The 25,363-nt window shown below is 43.7% G+C and overlaps 1 protein-coding gene across 1 annotated transcript; it reads right to left on the minus strand.

Moving 5' to 3' along the window:
* Nucleotides 1-11,011: 11,011 nt before the first annotated feature.
* Nucleotides 11,012-21,908, minus strand: C5H11orf24 (chromosome 5 C11orf24 homolog). The gene is made up of 3 exons (XM_050952887.1): nt 21,748-21,908; nt 14,241-14,357; nt 11,012-12,838 (listed from the first exon to the last, which is right to left on the minus strand). The coding sequence occupies exons 1-3, from the start codon at nt 21,902-21,904 to the stop codon at nt 11,643-11,645; spliced, it is 1,470 nt and encodes a 489-aa protein (XP_050808844.1). The 5' UTR covers nt 21,905-21,908; the 3' UTR covers nt 11,012-11,642.
* Between the last annotated feature and the right edge of the window lie 3,455 nt (nt 21,909-25,363).

A 25,363-nucleotide genomic window follows, 5' to 3' on the forward strand; every position in this document is an offset into this window, starting at 1 on the left:
CGCTCCTGCCTTAAAAGGCTTAAAACAGCCTGGAGAGAGGGCTGCAGCAAGGAAGGAAAAGCGGGGCTGATTGGGGAAAGCAGCCTCAGCCGGGGGCCATGCCTCAATCAGGCCGAGGCTGGCTTAATGAAGGTCCAGCTGGCCTTTATAAGAGGGCTGGGGCCAGAAGCCAGAGACAGACAGACTGACTCTCTCTTGCCTTTTGAGAGGGAGGGATCTGGCTGCAGGGAACTGAGAGAAGGTACCTGGTGTGAAGCAGGGCTGGGGGAAGGCTAAGGGAGCTCCAGCCTGGAAACCCCCCAGGCTGTGGCCTAGTGGAAGGCCAATTAGGTACTGGGGTTGCAAGGGGCAGCCCACAAGTAGGTAGAGGCAACAAGTCCAAACCCACCTTGCCTATGATGAGTGGCTTTTACACTGTAGTCTGCCCCAGTGAGCAGGGGCTAGATGGTGACTGGCACTAGCCCATGACTGAGGCAAGGTGGGGATAGAGGGTTGGGGGTTCCCCTGGGTGGGGAGACCCTGAGACTGCAGGGGTATTGCCAGGGGGCAGCACCCCAAAGACAAGGGGCACTGAGTCCTGGGAGCAATATGGGGGGCCAGAGGCAGTGGGACACCAGCCTGCAGAGGGTGCTCCAGAGGCTAGTAATGCTAATTCCCTGAGACGACCAGCAGGAAGCGCTGCAGGGGTGAGTCCCACATCGTTACACCCACTAAAAAGATAGGGCCAAGACACTAAGTCTGCATCTGGATCTAAACTTCCCAAAATTAAAGGGTGTTTACAGAGCAAGGTGACTAACTCAGGCATTTCTCTAATTGCCTCTATCCTATTCCAGACCGTGCTTCTACTGAAGACTATTACATTACAGAGTTTACTCTGTTGCCTTCCAGTTTCCTGGACAGTTACAAAGCATTTTCTTAGGTCTAGCTCAACTTTTCTGAATGTTTAGCTTGAAGTCATTGCCTTTGGCTTCATCCCCTTTAGCTACAAATTTTGACTAGAGTGCTCACATTCATATCATAAAACTGACCGGTGTGATGTGCTGAGCAGACAGCGATCTTCCCTCATCTGTTAGCAACAGCCATCCTCACGAGGTTTCATCCTCTAGCCTCTTCTCCAGAACCAGTATCAGCCTTGCTAAGGGTTCCAGGAATAGCCAGTTAAAGGTGGCACATACAGTTACAATAAGGTATGGAGGTTCCTGAGTCTTTTCCAACTTTAGCTACCAGGCTTTCAAGTCAACAAGCCCATTGCTACTTTGCTTCGAGATAAACACAGTTACTGGAGTACTGAAACCCTCAAGTGCTGTCAGACCTGATGGCTGTCCCAGCTACATACTAATTCTTCTGCTTAAGTCTCTATTGTTTCTTGTGCTGAAAAACATGAATGGAAATGGCAACCAAACAATGGATAAAAAACCCAAATTAGTTAGAGCATATTTCCCTTCCAGTCTGTCTTGTAAGAGGGGAGGAATAGCTCAGTGGTTTGCACATTGGCCTACTAAACCCAGGGCTGGGAGCTCAATCCTTGAGGGGGCTGCCTAGGGATCTAGGGCAAAATCAGTAGTTTCTCCTGCTAGCAAAGGCAGGGGACTGGACTCAATGACCTTTCAGGGTCCCTTCCAGCTCTATGATATACATACATCTCCATTTTTCTTTTTTTAAATGAGACAGGATTTACTACATAGTGGAGACTGTTTAAGGTTTGGATCCTTCAAACATTTTTGTGCACATGAGATGTTCCACTGAATTCAGCAAGACTGTTGGGGTGAATGAAATTACTCACATTCATACCTGCAGGATGGGAGCTTAAGGATAAGACTCTTCCCACTGGTGCCTACATGGTTTAGGAGCACAAGACCCCTTAGCCATTTGGAAAATCCCACCCCAAATCAGCAACATGGTCGAGCATCAAGGTTTATGGAATAAGTGAAAGAATTCACTGTTAAACAAAATGGCCCAGGCTTGGTAACCAAGTTAGAGGGTTAGTTAACAGGGTTTGACAATTACTCAGCAGCTTAAATGTGAACTTTGCCATATTAGTCTGAACAAGTTTCCCTTCCCCTACTCCCACTTCAGTGATCTGTGCTCCTAACCTTATACACTTTTCTTGAGCTCCTGCCATCACTTGCATATCATTTACATGCACAGGACCCAATCCTGCAATCTTAACCACTCAACTCACATCTCATTGGGACTCCATGTGGGAGGAAAGGGTCCCCCTGCATGGATGAGGGTGCAGGAGCAGAGCCCTTAATTGGTTACTATTTCATCATTCCTTTCTCCCAACATGCTGGAGTTAAAACATTTAGACACTGTGCATGAAGCACAAAGATAAGCTAATTGTTTTTGTTTTTTAAAATAAGTTGTACATTCCTGGCCAAGTGGTTTTCTTCTTTTTAATTGGGGTCAGCAGGATGTTGGATAAACTCCAGCCACCAGCAAAAGATCCTTCATTTAAACATATTTCATAACAAACATAATTCCAGTCAAGGGCCGAGAGGAGGGTCACACTGGGCCAAATGGGAAACCCAAGGTCAGGAACAGACTCCTGCTTCCCAGAACCTCTGGGGCTACAAGTTGCAGGAAGGAGTAACAGCATGTTTAACTATAGCTGCACCACAGCACACCCTGCTGGCTCATCTCTGCAGAAGCAGCAAAACTGTTAAAACTATTCTCAGCCACAGCAACAGCTCAGTTGACTAAAGAAAAAATGATTAAAAAAAAAAATTTTTTTTTCCCCAGTGTCAAGGAGAATTTGCTATAGTGTGTTTAAACCTGAGTGAATTTATGACATTATGGCAGGGGTCAGTTGGACTGCATAAGAGCATAGGAATGGCAATATCTGATCAGAGAGATGTGGGTGAGGTCTTTTACTGGATCAACTTCTACTGGTGAGAGAGACAAGCTTAAGATATTACCTCACTCACCTTCTCTCTCTAATATCCTGGGACTGACAAAAAGGGGTAAACAGCAATGGCCAAATTTGCAGATGATACAAAACTACTCAAGATAGTTAAAGCCCAGGCAAACTGCGAAGAGCTACAAAAGGATCTCTCAGCACTAGGTGACTGGGCAACAAAATGGCAAATAAAATTCAATGTTGATAAATGTAAATGCACATTGGCAAACATAATCCCAACTATACATATAAAATGATGGGGTCTAAATTAGCTTGTACCACTCAAGAAAGATCTTGGAGTCATTGTGGTCATTCAGTTCTCTGAAAAAAACATCCAATATGCAGCAGCAGTCAAAAAAGCAAACAATGTTGGGCATCATTAAGAAAGGGACAGATGACAGAAAATATTGTATTGCCTCTATATAAATATGCAGATGTGGTTGCCCCATCTCAAAAAAGATATGTTGGAATTGGAAAAGGTTCAGAAAAGGGCAACAAAAATGATTAGGGGTATGGAACAGCTTCTGTATGAGGAGAGATTAATAAGACAGGGACTTTTCAGCTTGGAAAAGAGATGACTGGTGTGGAGAAAGTAAATAAGGAAGTGTTATTTACGCCTTCTCATAACACAAGAAGTAGGGGTCATTAAATGAAATTAATAGGCAGCAGGTTTAAAACAAACAAAAGGAAGTATTTCTTCACACAATTCAGTCAAACTGTGGAACTCTCTGCCAGAGGATGTTGTGAAGGCCAAGACTATAACAGGGTTCAAAAAGAACTAGATAAATTCATGGAGGATAGGTCCATCAATGGCTATTAGCCAGGATGGGCAAGAATGGTGTACCTAGCCTTCATTTGCCAGAGGTTAGGAATGAGCGACAGAGGATGTATCACTTGATGATTTCCTGTCCTGTTCATTCCCTCTGGGGCACCTGGCATTGGCCACTCTTGGAAGACAGGATATACTGGGCTAGATGGACCTTTGGTCTGATCCAGTATGGCCGTTTCTATATTCTTCTGACACGGCTACACCACCACTGCATTACAACATCTGATCAGATCAGTGGTCCAAATAGTCACAATCTTGTTACCATCAGTGGCCTACACTCGATACTCCAGAGGAAAGCGGGGGAACTTTGCAGTAGACAGTCATCAGACTACTTGGCCATGGCTACACTGGCGCTTTACAGAGTTGCAACTTTCGCGCTCAGGGGTGTGAAAAAAACACCCCATAGCGCTGCAAGATACAGCACTGTAAAGCCTCAGTGTAAACAGTGCTGCAGCGCTGGGAGCACGGCTCCCAGCGCTGCAAGCTACACCGTAGAGGATGTGGAGTACGTGCAGCGCTGGGAGAGCTCTCTCCCAGCGCTGGCGCTGCGACCACACTCGAAACTTCAAAGCCGCGGCAGTGTAGCCATATCCCTAGACTAAATTGTCAAAGATGAGTCCAAGCTAATCTTGAACTTGATAAGCTAATCTCATAAAAAAAATAATATTCTAAATCCAGGTTTTGCTTTTCTTTTTTCCTTCTCCTCATTTAAAGAGAGGAATGCTCTTCATTCTACATCCTGCTGCTTTATAAGGGTTCATGCCTGAGGTTCTACATATGCTTCCTGCATCCTAGGGCAACACACAGCAAACTTACTTTTCATTCTAAGAGCTCTCTTCCCCTCCCCCCCGTTTTCCCATGGTTTTCTTTTCATGTCTTCATTGTCTTTTTATTTGCCTTCCCTGCTCCCCTCTGCCATCTGGAATAGGGGGATTTCCAACTGAGAGAGTAGGGGGGTGTATCAGTCAGCTTTCATTACAACTCTACTGGCAGCAACCACCATTGCAGGCAATTCAGAAGACTGTGGAGGTGGCATCTAGGACTCATCGCTGCCAAATTAAATTCCAGGATGTTACTATTTTTCCATTTAGAAAGATGTTTGGAGACTGCCTAAGTCAGATATGCGTCAGATGTTCTCTGCTTCCCAGCAGCAGTGTTTCTGGCTCTCCTTAGCAGATTTCTCCCAGACAACTTGGTAGGAGCCAGTCACATTGTTCTATTGTGCAATTACTAGACGTGAACTTGCAAACAAAATTGCTCAATTTCTCCCTTAATGTCCTTAGCGTGCCACTAGAACAACTTACTTAGGAGGCGCAGTCAATTTGCCATTGCTTTAAACCAAGACTGGACATCCAAGAGATATGCTATAGCTGAAACAGAAGTTATGGGTTCCACGCAGAAATTATCGAATGTTTTGGGCTTTGTGTGCGCACTTGTGTTTCACAGCAGGTCAGACTAGATCCTCATAATGATCCCTCTAGCCTTAAAAACAAACAAACAAAAAACTATGAAAACTTTTTGATAGAGACAAGAATAGAAACCAGCAGCACAGGAGTCAGTTACTTGGGAAGCGACTAGTCTCTGCTTCCTGGAGGAGAAATTCCAGCAAACCCAGCATCATGGCAACATATGGTCTATTCAGAGGTGGGCAAGAGAAAAGGTTAGCAATAACTTACATATTAGGATTTTCCGTATTGAGATTGAGAAATAGAGCATTGTTAGTACTATTGTAGTACCAAGTGGTATTAGGAATTTGTATTACAGAAGCACAAATGAAGATCAGGGCCCAGTTGTGTTAGGTGCTGCTTATACACATAGTAAGAGAGTCCCTGTCTTGAAAGCTTACAATCTAAACAGACAGAGTACTACCCTCTCCAGATTTCAGATGGGGAACTGAGACAGAGAGATTAAGTAACTTGCCGAGGGTCACCCGGAGCATGCATGCAGTGACTTTACTGCAAGGTGGCCATCCTTCCTCAAGCCACAAATAGATGAGATACCAAATTCAACCTTCTAGGAGCCAAGGAGCAAGCGCACACCCTCTTCAGAGATTCTGACCCAATTAGAAACAGACAAGCCCAGGCACATGGGAGGCCTGATTTATTTGGGCTTTGGATAAATTGTAGTTCAGGAAGGACCTTAAGAAAAAAATGACCTTTCCTGTGGGTGAAAAAATTAGCTGAACAAGAGGACTCATAAAGCGCCCTAGTAAAGACAGCTCTGCAGGGTGGACAGCAGTGAATACTGGGGTGTGCCCCTGGGGCAGGAAAGGTGTTTGTGTTAAGTGTACTGAGAGTTATGATTCAAAGGGAGAAGTTGGGGAAGTGATGACTGATATTAAGGCTTATTAAAAAGAGCAAGTTATGAAGATGGTAGGACAATCCAGGCAGATTTAAGAACACTGGCAGGCGAAGTTCACTTTGGATCACTATATAAAACATTACCATCTTGGCCAAAAAATAGCTCACCTGATCGTATGTGGTGATGTGTTTTGAACCTGAAGGATCTGCTGAAGAAAAAGACAAGACGATCACATCCCTGGTGCTGATATATCCCCTTTACGCTGCCACAAAGGGACTTGGACTTGCCTTCAGCAGACAGTTAAGGACTCACCCAGCATGGATAATCCATTTTCTATTCTGGCTCCATGACACCCAGTGCATCAGAGCAGCCTGGGGTACTTTTAAGTTGTGCCAGGGCCAACATGACCCAGTTACCCCCAGAATCAGGCTGCAGCTGTTGCAAAGTCAGTTTTTCTCCCTCTGCCCCCAAGGTGTACTGAGGGCTACTTTGGCCTCAGAAGTTTGTGGCGGTTTCCTCTGACAGATAACTCAGAACAGAAGACGCTCATACAGCCGATCCCCTTCGCAGGCATAGAGTCAGAACTGAATACTTTAGATGACAGAAGTGCAATCACATGACTAGCGGCTCTATAGCACGAGGATAGCTGTAGGAGAGTGAGACGGATTCTTTTCTGGCTGGTGCATTAATACCTCAATTGTTAATGTAGGTCCCTTTGCAGGATCATGGGTCGGTGATGTTGCCCTCCATATGATTTTATGAAAATATACTAATGCATGTGAATATTATGTAACTGGAATATGCTTCATGCAAAAGGTTTCTTGTAAGGTATCATTATAAAACTTATAATCTGAGTGTGGTCATCCTATTTGTATAAATGTATCATTCTTGTATTTGAAACTAGAAATATGAAATATAACTGAGGGCCTACTGTAATTATGCAAAGTGTGGGCCATTAATGGTGGTTTGGAATCTTGATGACTCCCATCAACTACGACAATTGACTGTAGATGGCTCTGTTTATTTGCAAGCTTTCCTGTGAGTCAGGCTGGGAAGAATGAAGGCTTAGGGTCTCACAGGACATGTGACCATGTCACCTGGTACTGGAATCCATCTTTAATCTGGTGCTTTTCCATTTAGAAGGAGGGATGGGGACCCAGAGAGAGAAAAGATTGTTACTTTGTGCCAAAGCTATAAAAGGAGGGTGGAACAAAACAAATGAGGCGGCAGCCATGACAAATCCCTTAGCTACCACTTGAGCTGGAACAAGGACTGTACCAGGGAAAAGGATTGGGCCCAACTAGGAAGGAGTCCAGTCTGTGAAAGATGCTTACTGGAACATCTGAGGATGAGATTTTATCTGTATTCAGTTTCCTACTGTATTAAGCTTAGACTTGCGTGTTTTATTTTATTTTGCTTGGTAACTTACTTTGTTCTATCTGTTAGTACTTGAAACCACTTAAATCCTACTTTTTATATTTAATAAAATCACTTTTTGCTTATAAATTAACTGTAATTAATTCCTTGGGGATCAAACAGCTGTGTACCTCTCTCGCGCAGTGTTAGAGGGCAGACAATTTATGAGTTTACCCTGTATAAACTCTTTACAGAGTAAAACTGATTTATTTGGAGTTTGGATCCCACTGGAAACTGGGTACTAAAGACAGGAGCACTTCTTAAGCTGTTTTCAGTTAAGTCTGCAGCTTTGGGGGCATGGTTCAGAACCTGAGTCTGTGCTGCAGCAGGCTAGCGTGTCTGGTTCAACAAGGCAGGGTGCTGAAGTCCCAAGCTGCCAGGCAAAACAGGCTCAGAGGTAGTCTCAGCACACCAGGTGGCAGTCCCAAGGGGTTTCTATGACCCAACCCGTCACAGGGTCAACCTTTGGTCTGTCTTCAAATTACGCCCTGGGATCCTCCTGTACAACCCCCATGAAGGCAAGAGAGACAGATGCAGTAGTGTAACAGACCAAATGTTATCTTCACTGTAGTTGTCAGTGATTTAGTTAAGTTTGGTAAAAAAAAAAAGTTAGCTGTTGCCCTAAAAGGCAAGTTATCCTGTCTGGCTAATGTGTATATGTTCAAATGACTTATACAGTGCCCAAAAGTGAGCTAGGTGTTTTACAGATATATAGCAAGACAAAGCTGTGTCCTGGAGAGTTGCCTGCATTGACATGAGACAGAACCTTTATTAGTGATAACGGATGATTCAGAAAGAACACAGCTCAACTTTCAGAGGGCCAGGCTGAGATTTTGTCTTATTTGTAAACTGAGCTAACCTGATATGGAACCACAGACGTACAATCAACATAGCCAAATGGCACTGGGCAGTTTTAAGTAGGACCACACTTCGTGAAATTATCCATAATGATTCACAAAGATCTCCTGCTTTTGTGTATGTTGCTGCACACAAGCCAGACATGCTGGCGGTGCATTGCAGTATAGTAAAAAAATTTCAGGACAGTAAGGCCACTTCCAACTCCGGTCTCCTCAACTCTAAACTAAACAAGGTCAGGCCACATCAGTAGTTGGATGGATAGGAGATCTGTGTGGAAAATACAGGGCTGCTGAAACTGCGGAGTGTCTGTGATTAGCACATACTTCACTCTGAGTCAATGCCAAGTCTTATGGTGGTGGTTTCTTTCAGCTGTGACGCAAAAGCAGCATTCTGGACTGTCCATTAGAAATCCCATAGGACTGTTGAAACAAGGTCATGGCCAAATTCTAGCTCAGGTTTTACATCATACTGAGCTTAACGCCCCCTGCATTTTCAGTCTGGAAAAAGTTTTCTTCCCTTCCTCCCTAAAATACACCATTTAAAAAAAATGTTTATGGCTCATCCCATCCAAAAATCAGTACAGCACTGGTGGTTGTTCACACAAAAGGGCAATAAATCAATGCCTCATATCATAAAATGGTGTACTGCCCCAGAGAGTATTGTGTGTCCAGTGTCAGTCGTCTTCTGTCAAAAACATCCACAGAAGACCAAGGGATAAGGTTAGATGCAAGGTAGCATTCACTGCAGAAATAAAGGTTTTGCAAACATTTTCTTGATAAACAGAATTAGAGGAGATTGGACAGTTATATTTGAATATATGGAGAACACACTGAAAATTGTTGCCCAATACCAGAAACAAGTGTTATTTGAGGGCATTAAAGGGCAGCACTGATTATTTCAAAAGAAACAAGTAGATGTACAACCTGTAGCAAAGACTTTGCTGCCACATGCAGGGCTGGACTGAGGCACAGGCACTAAAGGCCCATGAAGAGGGACCTACCTGCAGGAGTCACATGATTACATCAGAATCTCAGGTGTCATTTCCAAAATAAATTTCTAGACCTCATGGTTGAAGACTGAAATGTGACTCAAGTGTAATCAATGCTGTGATATCTGCAGGCAGCTTGAAACAATATAGTTAAGAGAGAGGGATGAATTGCCCAATGCATCTCAGTGGGATGTTAACAGCAGAACCACTCAGTGGGGAGAATCTTGCCAACACCATTCCAGCAACAGACTCTATGTGGTGGGAGGAGAAAAGTTCTGGGCCAGTGCCTGGAGCTGGGAAGAAAGGGAAGGGTGGGTTACAGATCCTGCCCACCATGAGGAACAGCCATCCAAAGTTAAACTATCTCAAAACCCCATACTGAAGATTTATAGGTGTTGGAGGAAATGACGTGTATCCATCTACAAGGCAATCCTGATCTGCAGCGGGATTGCACCCATGCAAACGGAGATCATGTTGAGTTTTGTGCCCTACATTGACCTTAAGTGAGCAGCAGGAAAAAAAACCCAAATAACCTGAAATGTGCTCTATTCACTTAGCATGCAGCACATCCAATGCACGTGTGTTTTAATTTCAAAATTATCAGAAGATAGGCAAACTAGTTCAGTTACAAGACATACAGCCCCATCCTCTGAACATTTGCCCAGCAGAAATGGAACTGAAAACAAACCTTTTAGGTTTGAAAAAGTTTAGTTAACTTCACCACCCACTCAATTCAATCATTAATCACACACCTCTGCATTTAGATTCTGGTCACAAAGCAGCAAAATGCCATAAGGCAGGCTGGAAATGCAACAAGAAAAACCTCACTAGAAGAAGCAGGAAATACTAGAAATCTTGCAAGAAAAGACCTGCTCTTGTGGGAAAGTTTCATCCAAATTTTGTGAAGTCAAGAAGTCTGGACGAACAACTACACCAAGCCCAAGCATTCTGAGGTTCGCCTGTCACTAAGCCCTACAGCATGGGGGAAAGAAACTGATTCTAGTCCAAGGTGGGCTGCCAAAGCTAGCAAAAATGGCAAGCATGTGCTGATGCAGTTTTCTATTAATGTTAACATTTCACCCAAAGGAGATATTTTAGTCAGCTCAGAACATTCGTGGAGGATCATTATATATATTTACTGCACCCCCTATGGTCCTGATGTAGGGCATCTCAGGAAGAGGCCAATTGCTTTTCAGAAGGCAGTGAAAAACAAGCCTTCGTGCTTGCCAACATCCCAACCTTGCAATTGTTTTGTGGCTAGGTCAATGTGGCGAGCGCATGCTTTCTTTGGCTAGTGGGCGGGAGGCCACACTCTCGTGGGCTGGTTGCAGGATGAGGTACCCAGTTGGAACAAGACAGCGAGAATCAGATCCAGGTTAGCTTCCACCCCAAATCTGAACCGAATGAAAATGTAGACTCCAATCCTGCACTGAAGTCAATGTGCTCTGTGCAGGTGAACAGGACTGTGCACATATGGCTCATTTGCAGGATCAGGGCCTCAGAGAACGAAGGCCTTATCCTGAAAGATTAGCATTTCTGGTGAGCTGCTCCATGCTACCAATGGGCTTGAGGGCATTCAACGCTATGCATGGGATTGGACCCTAAGCTTGGACTTGTGCGGCTGAACTAGTTCTATAAGCTGTGAAGAAATACCAGCTTGCTTGCACGATGTGTTTTGGGGCAGGATGGGGAGAGGAATATAGACAAATACAACATTGCATGCCCTCCAGATCCCCTTTTATTGAGTGAGTGAATACAAAAATAAGATCATATAGGTGCAAAAACACAATGATCTGCACCTTGGAAAGAACCATCTTAAATCAGCGGTAATCAGAGTGTTAATAGCATCTTGTAAATCACTCTCTTTACAAGCAGGAAGCTTCCTGAAACATGATGCTCACTTGATTAAAAACTCTCCAACACAGTCAGAGTAATATTTAGCACTTATCCTAGGAGCCTAAAGTGCTTTATAGAAGGTAGGTGAGCATCATCAACATCATCCCCATTTTACAAATGGGAATGTGCATGAAATTAACAAAACCCAAGGAACTTAAATCAAATGTAAACACAGAGCTTAGGAAGCACATACCATTCTTAGAGGGCGATGGCTCACCCTGGTAGCTTCACGGCTGGAAGAGTTCTAGAAGTAATTACCGCTCTTATGGCAACCTGTTACAGTTGATAAAAAATAAACATTTATGTAGTACATGGCATTTCTCCTAAATTGCACCAGAAGTAATTTGGAAGCACTTTGAGTTTGTCTTATATGCAAACAGAGGAAAGAGCAAGTCACAGGCTTTCCATCTCTTCGATACATATTTAAGCCTCTCTTGGCACCCTGCTCCTGCCTGTCACATTTCTGAGTCCGCATACATTCCATTGATTAAGTAGTCCACTTGTGTATAGTCCTTTTTCTTGTAGCTTTCATAGGCCTGCATGGCAAATAAAACTAAGACTGTTATGAAAAATATGATCCCAAATAGAAGTACTGCCAGGAGTGAACTGGTGTCCACCAAGTACTGAGTCAGAGGCCCAGTGGCAATCAGCAGATTGTCATAATCTGTGTTTTGCTCATCTCTGCCAAAGCCCAAGGCTGTTGTTTTGTGTGCATTTGTTGGAACCATGGTGGTAAGCTTAGTCAAGAAAGTACTATATGTTGTTGTTGTTGTCGTCGTCGTCACCACCCCCGGCCCAGTGGTGGCCTTTGTTGATGGCCGGTTAGTTGCTGAAGTCTTTGTTCGGATTGGGATAGTAGGTGATGGCTTACCTGTGATATTCTGGGGCCTTTCCACTGTAGTTGTCAGGGGCTCAAGAGTTGAAGTAACGTTGATTGTTGGCACTGTGAGACTGGCACTCTTTGAAGACGGATTAGTGACTGCAGAATCTGGGGAATGTGTTTTCAAGTCCCGTAGGCTGTCAGTGGTTGCCACTATAGATAAACTTGTTGTCAATGGGCCAACCCCTACAGTAATAACTGTGCTAGGGATGGGAGTGCTGTGTGTGGCAATGGTTGCATTGTGATACTCTGTTTGGGACACTGCAGTCCTCACTTTCAATTCAGGAGTAGCAATAGTAGTTTGAGACAAGGGTGCTGGTGCCTTTGTAGTTCCTGAAGTGAACACCTTATTACTTGTCTTTTCGAAGGTGGCTGTGGGCATGGAGCTAGAAGTATCATTATTTGAAGTGAGAGAAGAGGCAGCTGGAGATGTGGTGCTGGTAGGGATAGAGGGATTAGCTGTCAGAACCCTGAGCATCTCTGCAGTTTCATTACCTTTGGCTGATGGAGAAGTTGTACTTATCTCACCTGGGGTTCTCTTGGTGAATTGGGTGGTTGTGGCTTTAGTGGTGGTGGTGGTTGTTGTGGCAGTAGTTGTAATTACTGCTGGTGAGGTCGTTCTGGTACCTGTCATTACAGTCCTTACTTGAGCTGATGGTGAAGGTGGTACCATTGCTCGACTCTCTGTCTGGTTCTCTTGGCTTGCGTTAGATTCTACTTGCCTGCTGGTTCGGCCAAGTAGCTGTGCTTCTCTTTTCCTAAGGACAAGCTCTTTGAAAACAAAAACAAAAAGTTCAAAAACCAATGGGCCTAATTCTGATCTCATTCACACTGAAGTCACTCAGGAATATCTCCTGAAGCAGATGGTGTGCAGCTTACTTCAATGGAGTTATGCCCTATTTCAGGGGTTCTCAAACTGGGGGTCATGACCCCTCAGGGGGTCACAAGGTTATTACATGGGGGTCATGAACTGTCAGTCTCCACCCCAAAACCCATTTCACCTCCAGCATATAAAAAAAAAGTTTTTAATTAGCAAGGGGGAAGGGGGTCAGACTCATAGGTTTGCTGTGTGAAAGGGGTCACCAATACAAAAGTCTGAGAACCACTGCCCTATTTACACCAATGTAAATAAGATCACAATCAAACCTAGCATATCCTCTATTTGTGTAAAGCCCTCTCACAAGCTGAACCCTTTCCTGGGTTACCCTCTATGCCGGGCACCTCTATCATTTGTCTCTCCAGGACTAGAACCCTCTCAATGGCTCAAAGGAAGGGTAACACTTCACCTCTCAAATTGGTTCTCAAAAGCAGAGCAGCAGTACCCTTCACTCTGATCTGACCAGTGACAGAAGCCAAAGGCCTGTGCTCTTACACATTAAAAGGCACCACTCATGGCCTTTATTTAGGCCCATAATTTTACCCCCCCTTAAAACTTTTTGAAAATTTCCCCTTAAATACGTAAGGCGCCTCCGCTGATGATCAGGCTTTTAGTAGCATGAATCCCATGAGCATTAAAAGAGCTAAGCTGTTAAATCCTCAAGCAACCTTTCACAACATAAAATGAACTGTGGATGAGCTCGTGGGAGTTTTTTCTTTTTAAACTTGTCTACAGAAGAATTTTTAAACTCGTTTCAAGATTGGTTCCTCAATTGCCAACAAGCTTCATTTCGTTATGGTGTCACTTTTAATTAAAATTGAAGCCCTTGCTGTTGTAAAACCATGGCTAGCAATTGCTGCTAATGCCTTTCTGATTACCCATGCAGCCTGCTGCTTCTGGCATGACATCCTGGCAGTCAAAGGAAATCCAATCCCAAGATGTCCTCCTTTCAGGGTTTTTTGTTTGTTTTTTTAAATTCTTCTGGTTAGGTCTTCCAAAAGGACAGTTTAGGGTGCGATAGGTGTGCATAGTGAGCCCTTTCACAGGGACAGGCTAAAAATCATGTTTCTTTAAAAGCCATACCACTTTCTTTCAATATTACAACTACCAGAAGAGAAAATGGGACAAATCTTCCACTGGACAGATTCTAAAGTACAAACATATCCTGTGTTCCCTATTCTCACCCAGAGGTGCAGCAAAGTGCTAAGTGTACTGTATTTAGTATGATGCAATCTTTTTATCACAAAGGTGACTGCGCTATCTGGTTTTACTAGGAGCCCTACAGTGTAGAATTACCTCCAAGTAGATCTTTAATGTCCTGAGCGTTGGCATTCTGACACACATACAGATGGCGACAGTGTAAAAGGACACAGCGATTCTGATAGAACACTGACCAGTTGCAGTAATGATTACCTAAAACACAAGACAAGGGGTTACACAAATGGAAGAAAGTCCTGATTTAAAAAAAAAAAATAAATCAGACCCAGTGTGGTCCTGGGATTTTACCGTTAGCAAAGCTATTTAAAAAAATAAAATCTCACTGTGCCATGAGTTTTCCTTTACACATACAATAGAAAACTGGACCAAAATGTGCTATATGCAAAGCTCTCTACTTTGTGGTTTCAATTCCACGTTAACTTGAATGTCCTACAAACTTGGTAACAGGAACCTCTTATGAAATTCATAAAAATCAGCTTTCCAGCAGGATCACATTCAGACTTGGTCCAAATGGCTGGGATTCCAGATAAACCAATGGAGCTTCACCAGGTGAAAGTCACATCATGACTAAATTCTTACCCCTTTTAAGACAGTGCTAAGAGAGACAGAGAGCGCACGAGCGCTCTCGTTCCTGGTGTCCTTCCCCCACACCACAAACTAATGCACTCTGGGGTGTGAAATCCCATAGTCTGTGAAGTGATCGCGACAATGACCCTAAGAGTATGTTTACATTGCAATAAAAGTCCCACAGCATAACTGTGCCTGGCCAGGCTCAAGCTGGAGTCCAGGCTCAGACTCCCTGAGGTGACAGGACCTTAAAGCACAGGCTCCAGCTTGAGTCCGAATATCTACATTGCATGTTTTAGCCCCACAGTCCAACCCCAGATCAGCTGACCCAGGCTCTGAGACTTGGTGCCACAGGTTTTTTTAACTGAAGTGTAGAATGTACCCTAAGAGCCTATTAATGCCCACTTGCAAAGGGTTCACCTGCCATGTAAGAGGAACTCCTATCAGGCCTGAAACTCTCTACACTTAATACATGGACATCATATGTACCTATAAAAAATGTGTAAGATATCAAAGGAAAGCCGGTGACGTACTGGCCATTAATATCACTGTGAAATGTATATATCAACAAAGAATTATGGATACTTACTGATATTATGCTTTAAAGTCTGTAACCAACTAAAGGGAGAAATAGATTTCCTTTCAGAAAAAGGGAGGACTAGTTATCTCCCTGTCTCTAATGCAAATTGAGCGTGGCGATGCCAGAGGCAATGGACAGTTCACTTGCATTGGAGATAAACAGGAGAGCAAATCAACATGAAGACATGGAATCACAGGAAGACACAGGTTTATCCTGACTCTAGTGACAAAGACACTTTGGGGAAAACAGGGAGAAGAAAGAAAACATTTTGTTATTCCAATGAGAGGACAAATAATTCAACACTATTAGCATTCTGTGAATGAGGTGGGTGACGCTGAAAGGTTTCTTTAGGTAAAAAGTTTCTCTTAGACAAGGATTGTAACCTCTTGAATTAAGTTTTAGTCTCCAGAAAGTGTGATTATACTTTTATTTGTAACCATTTTCCTGTTTCTATTATCTCTGCTTAGTATCACTTAAAGAACGATTAATAAATTTATTCTTGTTTTATCTTAAATTCATCTCAGTGTTATTATATTAGATGGAGGTGTGCACCCTCAGCTAAGCCAAGTGTGTATTCTGTCTTTTCTGAGACAGCGGGCTTGGTATTTCTGCCAGCATCCAGTGACGGGCTGGATGCTGCATGGAGATGCTTTTGAAGGGTCCAGGAACTGAAATACATGAAGTAAGGCAAAGTGAGGACTGGTAGAGTGTTAAGGAGTTTGTTTGGCTGGGAGCTGTAACACAGTATAGCAAAAGAAGAATTTGTTGGTGCTAAGGCAGAAGGGTAAGAGTGTGATTTACAGTTTTGGACCCCCAAGACAGTGTCAGTGACCTTACGAAAATATAGTCAAGTGAACATGAGAGGAGACTGTACAGGATGGCTGGCCAGAAAATGGGGAGTGCTTGGAACAAAGTCACGAGGGACCAGTCAGGCAGTGTCCAATTGGTCAGAAGCCAATTACAGTGTACTCATTACTCCTAACAGAGTTCTGCACAAATGGCCTGCATTTTTCTGTGCCCTCCTCCGCTCAGAAAAAACACAAAAAGTCTGCCAGGGGACACACATCTCTTCCTCAGCAGCACATCTGTTCCAGTGTGCCTGGAGCAGCCTCAGAGACGGGATGGAGAGGCTGGGTGTGCATGCCTGATCACCGTGGGGGGTGGGTAGGGGAAGCTGGGCTGGGCATACGTGTGTGTGTGCCAACAAGCGAGAGAGAAAGTGTGCATGAGAGAGAGAGCGCTCGCACCTCTGTCCCTCTCACTTGCTACTGCAGCTCGCTGGCATGGAAAAATAGGGCTTTTTATTATGCACGAGGCAGACTAGAGGCAGAAATGTAGCAGTCTGCCTGAGTTAACTCATCTCATTCTCTGAGGCAGAAATGTAGCAGCCTGTCTATGTAGTAACACTGTTAATGTTCTTATTGTTAGTTAATGGTTTCCATTCTCAGTCAATTCCCCCAGGAGCATGAAACTGGTGAAAGTCTTAAGGCCCCTGCATTGCCAGAATGATGTAAAGAAGCCTTATTATAAATGACAGTAAGATAATCCTCAGCTAGGAAGGTCTATGTGCTTTCTCACTTTTTCCACTGCCAAAGTGACACAATGGAGTTAGATTACAGCTCAGGATTTATTTAAAAAAAAAAAAAAACAAACACACACACCACAAAGACAGAGCAAATAAAACATTTGCCAAGCAGTCAATAAAATGTTGGGACAATTAGAACCAAGCACTTCGCAAAGTACTTAGCCAGGTCCAGGACAACTATTAGAAAACTGTATGACTTTCATGTGTGAAAGTCTGAGCAATTTAAAATGATACTTTTTAAAAATTATTTGCTGGTGTTCTGTAATGTAATTTAAATGAAAATCCAGGATTCCAACTGGAATGCAGGGTATTAGTTACCAAGTGTTTATAACTTAACATTCATGTGTTTAGGAAATGCTGAATAGTTAGTGACTTATTTCTGTATTGTAGTTTAAACTAATTACCAAAACAATTGAAACTGGTGTGACTATATTGCATTATTTTGACAAATATGCAGAATTTTGAATTTTTTTGGAACAAATTCCAGTCAGGAGTAACTCATACATACTGCTATATGGAGTGATTCACCTTCATACGCTCTTAAAAACATTAAGTGTGAACAGGGGGAAGAGCAATCATATGCTGCATGTAGTGTGTTTTTTGTTTAAAGTTATCTCCGAAGTTACCGGTCCTCACCAAGGATTAAGACTATGGCAAGCTTGAAATTATAAAAATAAGCCATTTATGTTACCTGACTACAAAAAAGCATCTAGAAAATTTCTTAACTTGTGGGGAGGGTGAATAAAAGCCTTTATATTCTTTGGCAGCTCAGAAAACAGCTCAGTGGAAATTCACTGAGTTGCCTGGAGGTTGGGGCATGCAGCATTTCTCAGAGTCAGACCCTTACAACTCTAAGCCCTGCTTGGGCCAGAAACGACATCTTCAATTCAGTTGTATAGGACAGAACACACCTCAATGCATGGCAAATTATAAACAAATTGCATGCATCAGGACACAAGCTGTTCGTGGCAGGGGTTAGGAAGGAATTTTTCACCCTATACGTTATGTAAACAATTGGTCAGGTATGTAAGTTTCCCAGTCCTACCCTATCACCTGCCTTTGAAGCATCACTGAATACCAGGCTAACTGGACTGAACTGGTATCACAAATCCTGTAATACCTGTGTTTGGGGGAGGAAAAAGAAAATATTTTCTAGGGTATTTGGGGCTATCTCGTCTGTATACTTAGTCAGTTACTGGAAATGACAAAAAAAAGGGACATTCAAAGATATTTTAAAGGGAATTGTGCAGGGGGCAGGACCCAAGATCTGGCCCTCCACAGGACGGACCCAAGATCTGGCCCTCCACAGGACGGACCTTTCTTTTAAAACATTACATTCAAAAAAAAATTCACCCTCTTAGACAAGGGACAGAACTGTGAAAATCTCTGCAGACAAGAAGGAACAAAGCCCGCAGGTGTGCAATGTGTGTGGAGAGCAAGGATGCTGGCTTGTGTGGACATGCTACGCTGTCCCTCCATTCTCTTGTACTGGGCAGAATGTCCCATAACTATGACACATTAGGTCCGTTCTTCTGAGCCAGCTGGGGATTGAAATTCTCTGAAATCCTATGCTCCAAAACACAAATATTCCATTTCAGCCTCAAGCTGGATAAAAAAACCTCCAGAATTGTGCAACATACACAAGTCAATCCCCTCCCAATACCCATCCTTCCCACCAGAGTCGCTGGTTTTGCTTGTCCAGTACCTGGGAATTCCAGGCCCAGGTCTCCTTGCCAAAAGACAAGAGATTTCTCCATCATGGTAGCATTGCAAGGCATTAGCCTAAACCCCCTTGTGCTAGGCAGTGTACAAGCATATAAACAGACTGTCCTTGCCCCAAAGAGTTTACAGTCCAGTAGCAACTCTTCCCCAATGAAGATGCAGTTGTACTGGTTTAAAGTGCTTGATCAGTATAGTTTATTCCCATACGTGAAGGGGAATAAGCTATACTAGTATAAATCACTTTCATACCAGTCTAACTGCTTCCACACTAGGGCTTAGAACAAGAGAACTATATAGGTAAAAGAAAATCACCCCTGAACTGGCATAGTTATAGTGGTCAAGCTTTTCTAGTTTAGACCAGGCCTAACAATACAGGCCGATACCTTCATGCTGCTAAAATCTCATGCTTTGGGGATTAAGTAGGGGACAGGAAAGGAATCCACCCCCTCCTCCACTGTATTTTGGATTTGGGATTTTTGGTCTTCCTCTGAAGCATCAGAGATGGCCACAGCTGGAGATGAGACACACTGGGTGGAGCGGGGCGGTGCTTTAAGATGGTACTGAGAATGCTCAGGATCTAATTGATAGCTATTTTCGGGGTCAGAATGGAATTTCCCCTGTCAGACTAGTGGTGACCAGAGTTTTTTCCTCACCTTCCTTTGCAGTATGTGAGTGAGGGTGACTTACCAGAATTATCTAGGTGTCTCTCACTAAATCAATTCCCTGCCATCAGAGGGGCCTCAGGCACTGGTGTGCCTTGGCCCCTCCTATTCTCTGCCTGTGACACACAATAGTTTAGTCTTCGGAGGGCTATAACACTTTGGGCCTAATTTTAGTTATTGGGGTTGGTGGGGAAGGGGGTTGCTGGCCTGTGATATACAGGAGATCAGTCTAGATGATGAGGTAGTCCCTTCTGGCCTTAAACTCTATGACCTTGTGCTCCCCTCATCCATTTGCAACAACAAGATATTGGGGAGAGTAAAAAAAATAAATTTAAACTAGGGAGGGTAGAAGCATAGAACAAAAGATGTATTTTTGGATATGTAGCTCTAGTAATGTCCTTAAAAATAACCGGTGAAAAGGAAGAGGGATTCATTCCTTTCTTTCCAGATCATCTTTCAGCACATAGTACATTCTGGCAGGAGCAGAAGTGACAGGGAAATCTGAAGAGCGTACACCATCCATCCTGCACAGTCACACTATGCCACTCTCGTATGAGATACCAAACCAGCACATCCCTGATGGCACCATTGGTTTCTATAAAATTGGATGGATTAACCTTTCCCCAAAGCTGTGATTCAAAAAAGCATTTAAAAAAAAAACAACACATGAAAGTACTGCAAACGCCAAGCATTCAAAAATCAGAAAGGCCCCCCAAAAAAATCATGTTTTCAAAAATAAAATAAAGAGATCCAGAATTTAGTATTTTCCTTACAATTCACATTTGCCAGCTTTTCTCCACAGCCATGAGGGACAAACATTTCTTTAAATGAAACTGGGATTCTCATATAATCACATGACTCCAGGAGCAACAGGTGCTCTGTAAATCAATAAAATCAGCATAAAGGTGCAGTGTCCCCCTAGGTTGACAGCTAGAAGGGCAGAGGCCAAATTTTTCCAACTTTAGGGCTTAAGTTCAGAATCTTGTAAGTGGTTGTTCTTAGTGCCATAGAACCTCCTGGTATTAGTTTGTTGCAGGGACTTGGCCTCTAGAACCTCCTACCCAGCCCAGCCAGTGGCCACTTCCTGGGCCCTGTGATCTTCTGTCTCTGTCCAAATCTATGGTCTGGTCTGGCATCTAGCCAGGTCCATTAGAAGTTCAATCCCCTTGCAGTTGGACATTTGGTTACCTTGGAAGTTCAAATAAATATCCAAACTAACAGTTCCTCTGCCCCCCTTTAGCTAAACTGAAGTTCTCTGCTTCTTGGCCCCCTACTCCTGGGCCCTGCAGACCTCCTCCTATGTGGCTTCTTCCCAGCAGGTTTTCCCCCCACTCCCCAGGAACTCCAACAGCTTCCATCAGGGATTTCCTTACAGGTCCTATCTCAGCTCTTCTCTCCTCACCCCCAAAAATGAGCCTGACCCGTGTGTCTCCTCCAGCCTAACTTGCCCAAACCCTTCCCAGAGACAGAAATCTCTTAGCTCCCCTCTAGATTGAGTTCATAGTAGTTGGCCTCTCTCATATACCCTGCAACTGGGGTCATTCATCAAGTCTCCATCATTCTCAGCTGAGGGATAGCTGTCCAGTCACATGCAAGGCTGAGCCCAGCTTGCTGGAAAAGGCCAGCCAGCCTGTGACATGCCTAAATAAATGGCCTGATTTTCAGATTTACCTGACACCTTTGAGAGAGGGAAGGGGGGGGGGAGGGGAGAGGAGAGAAGAATCAAGTTACATACAGAATTTAGGTACCCATATTTGAAAATTTCTGGACAAAATGCATTTTCATGTTTCCCCAAGGGCCTAACACCCCAGGGAATCCATGTGTTAAGGAAGCTGAACTAGACCCTCTCAGGAACATGAGTATCTCACACACTGCAGCACTGCTCTGATACTTTACAAAGATCAAAATTTTCAAAAGTGATTTTTTTGGGCCCAAATGGAGACACCTCAAAAGGGATTGATCAGAAAATGCTGAGCACTCATCTTCTGAAAACCAGGGCCCTTTATGGCATCTCAAGTTATGTACCCAAAATATCACTAGTCAGTCACTTTAAATTGTCAATTCTCAGCCAAGCTAGTGCAGGGTTAAGCAACTAGCTTCTTTCAAGACAGTGAATATCAGTGAGCAAAGATTGCTCAACTAGCACAGCTGTCTGCTGTAGCAATGTTCGCTTACCAGCATGTGGCTGCATGGTACGTTGCTAGAGTTAAGTGACCTCACACCAGTCACATGCACACGCACACTGCTTCTTATGGAAGTGAGAAAGGCCCTGGGAAATGGCTGTTCTGTTTTCAATTTAAAACAAAGCTGTCAGAAATTATTGAGCCACCACAGAACTGCATACAGAAGCCATAATTATAAATATTTGTAAACAAATGGAGTAAAAAAGAGAAATGGGGGGGGAGGGGAAGAGCCCTTTAAGAACATGGAAACCCGAACAGTTTTTATGCTAAAGGAAGACCAGCTCACCTGAAGGTGATACACCTCTACAAATGCGTCTGCAATGCTTTTCACTGCTAAGCAGGTTTATTCGTATCACCCGAGCGCCTCTCTCCTTTAAGGTGGAAATTCTGTTTTCAGATATGCACAGGGAAATCAACAGGAAAAATACAACAGCAGTCCACATCTTGAAGGCTGGCCTTGGAATCACGCTATTCTTCCCTTAGAGCCTGTTGTGCAGGAAAAGCATTTGCCAATTACCTTCAGGTCCCAAGCAACATATCTGTCAAACGGAAATGTTAAAAAATATATATATATCAAGAGGGTACATTAAAGATTTAAATCGTTCTGAACTCCTTTTCATCTGTAGATCTCACAGCACTTTACAAAGGGAGGCAAGCATCATTATCTCCATTACACAGATGAAGAAACAGGCAGACAGAGCGCATAAGACATGACTTGCCCAAGGTCATACAGGTCAGCGGAAGAGCGAGGACTAGAATTCTGATCTCCTTAGTCTAGTACTTTCCACACTGGATCATGCTGAAAACCACAGGAGACAGAAGCTGCAGCTCCTAGCTCATAGTTTAGGAATTAAGTTTCCAAAGGTCCCAAGTCAAGAAGTTTTAAGGCCCACACATGCAAAACGTGTGTACACACGGACATGAAAGACCTATTGAAAATGTAGCAAATTCCTCCCTATGTCATTTTAATCATGTCTGGGGGAGCTTGTCTAACCACTGTTGAAGCAGGTCATGCAGAGGCTGGAATAGCACAGCGGGAGTCAATCACAAACCATATGAAAAAGGTGATGAGATGAAAACAAGTGAATTAATTCCAGCAGATGTATCAAGTTGTTAACTGATATCCCAAACCACCATCAAACCCATGGAAGCAGGCTAATCCAGGTACAAAGCTGCACATTGCTAAATTGTGGCTTTAGAGTCAGACAGGCTGGCGGGCAGTGTTCAAAACCGTGAAATTAAAAGAAAAACATGTTACATACATAGCCAGGAGGCTGAGCTCCACAGTTCAGGTCAGCTGTCAGAACCCACCCAAAGTTTAAACCCATGGTTTTGATTACTCCTTACACACACAGCACTGCTTATTTGGGAGGATAACTGCACATAGCCTCAAGTTTCTATCAGTTTGCCGTGTTTGTAATGGGAGGACAACATTGATGCTTTACAGGCCCACATCAAGCAAGACGTGTGGGTGTCTCAGGCTGATGTACAAGCCTCACAGGAAACATGAGAGAGTGGACATGGCCACTGTGGCTGGATATAGGATTACTTAGTCCTGCTAAAGTTCTAGCAACTTGGGTGAGACAGGAGAAGGGTAGAGGGTTCTGGACACTTGACAAGTCTAAAATTGGCCCTGCTTTTACATCAGGAAATGCCCAAGAACAGTGGTTACCAACTGGTCAATTGCGATCGACTGATCAATCCTAGAGGATCTTCCAGTCGATTGCAATCTCTGGCAGCACAGCCACTAAGACAGGCTCCCTGCCTGCCCTGGTCCCATGCCACTCTCGGAAGTGGCCAGTGCAGCCGGGGTCTCCCTCCATGCACTGCTCCTGCCTGCAAATACTGCCCCCACATCTCCCATTGGCCGGGAACGGGGAGCTGTGGCCAATGGGAGCTGCAGGGACTGTGCTTGCAGGGAGGGGCAGAGCGTAGAGCCACATGCTGCACCCCCCTGGGGCTGCAAGGGCATGTTGGCCCCTTCCAGGAGTGGCATGGGGCTGGGATAGGCAGGGAGCTGCCTTAATGATAAGTGCTGCCTGGTGGGAGGCCACATCCCAAACCCAGTTCACACTGCATGCAGTCTAGCAGACTTTGCTCCACTATATGCAAGTGGACAATGTCCCTTCCCCCATTTCTAGTAGAAACAATAGGCCCTTGTCCAATACCTGTTCCCATTGAAGTCAGTGGAAAGATTCCCATTGACTTCTGTGGATTTTGGATGAATCACGCCCTTACCTTGTAACTGGAGTGATTCTGCTGCCTCAGAACTTGAAATCTCGGAGGCAAGCCTGTACTTACAGAGAGTTCAGAATGGACTAGACTGGATGCTTCCGGGGCTTTTCCCTACAGGACTTTCAGAGCCACCTTCCTCCTCCCTCACCTAAGCAAGTCACAAACATCTCACAGGCAGGTATGACTCCTCAGGTGGAGCTCTCTCTAAATGCAAAAACATATTCCACAAGGACTGTGTGGAGAGTGGGTATACCATAGATGAGGATTATCTGACCATCTTACTGTCCAGTCAAAAGGGAGGTTATAGTCATTGACATGATGAGTCTCTCCAAATCAGTGCCACCCTTGCCGTTTAAGGATCTCTGAAATTAAGGATTCTGAGAAAGCACTGACCAGTGCTTACCAGCTCATTGTACCTATCCACATATTGCTACAGTGCACCTGTGGAATCTGGGTGCTAATTTTTATTGGCCATTTACATTTTCAGAATCCTGCACAAGGGCTTAGATTCACCAAAACATAGGACTGGAAGGGACCTCAGTAAGTTATCTAGTCAAGTTCCCTGCACTGGGACAGGACTAAGTATTATCTAGACCATCTCTGACAGGTGTTTGTCTATCCTGTTCTTAAAAACCTCCAATGATGGAGATTCTAAAAGATCCTTAGGTAATTTGTTTCAGTACTCAACAACTCTTACAGTTCAGAAATTTTTCCTAATGTCTAACCTAAACCTCCTATGGGAAAATCTAAGCTCATTCATTACTTCTTGTCCTGTCCTCAGTGGATGAGGAAAACAATTTATCACCCTCCTCTTCACCACAACCTTTTATGGATTTAAAGACTTCTCTCTCTCAGTCTTCTCTTTTCCAGACTAAACCCCAATTTTTTTTTCAGTCTTTCCTCATAGGGCACATTTTCCAGACCTTTAATAATTTTTGTTACTCTCCTTTGGACTTTCTCCAATTTGTCCACCTCCTTCTCAAAGTGCAGTGCCCAGGACTGGACACAACACTCCCAGTTGAGGCCTTTTTAGCGCTGAGTAGCATGAAATATTTACTTCTCATATCTTGCTTACAACACTCCCTGCTAATACATCCCAGAATGATGTTCACCTTTTTTGCAACAATATTACATGGACAACTCATTTAGTTGGCGATCCACTACAACCCCCCAATCCTTTTCTGCAGTACTCCTTCTTAGCCAGTTACTTGCCATTTCGCATTTGTGCAATTAATTATTCCTTCCTAAGTGGAGTACTTTGTATTTGTCTTTATTGAATTTCATTCTATTTATTTCAGGCAAGTTCTTCAGTTTGTCAAGATCATTTTAAATTCTAATCCTTGTACTCCAAAGCACTTGCAACTCCTCCCAGCTTGGCATCCTCCATGAACTTTATAAGTGTATGCCATTATCCAAATCATTTATTAAGATACAGAATAGAACTGGTCCCAAGAGAGATCCCTGCAGGACCCCATTCAATATGTTCTTCCAACTTGACTGTGAACCACTGATAACTATTAAGTATCATTTTCCAACCAGCTATGCACCCACCTTGTGGTAGGTTTGCCTAGGCTATATTTCCCTAGTATGTTCATGAGAAGGTCATATGAGAGAGTATCAAAAGCCTTACTAAAGTCGACAGCTAAACAAATCCCCACAACAGCCTA

The sequence above is a fragment of the Gopherus flavomarginatus genome, chromosome 5, assembly GCF_025201925.1.
Source record: "Gopherus flavomarginatus isolate rGopFla2 chromosome 5, rGopFla2.mat.asm, whole genome shotgun sequence".
Lineage (NCBI taxonomy): Eukaryota > Metazoa > Chordata > Testudines > Testudinidae > Gopherus > Gopherus flavomarginatus.

Bases quoted from the DNA above. Each gene is read 5' to 3' on its own strand.
- C5H11orf24 (XM_050952887.1), bottom strand. From the start codon at position 21,904: ATGTGGACTGCTGTTGTATTTTTCCTGTTGATTTCCCTGTGCATATCT. The intron at 14,358-21,747 runs GTGAGCTGGTCT...CTTGTGTTTTAG, and splicing joins TAGAGGTGTATCACCTTCAG to GTAATCATTACTGCAACTGG. The intron at 12,839-14,240 runs GTAATTCTACAC...TTGTTTTCAAAG, and splicing joins CATTAAAGATCTACTTGGAG to AGCTTGTCCTTAGGAAAAGA.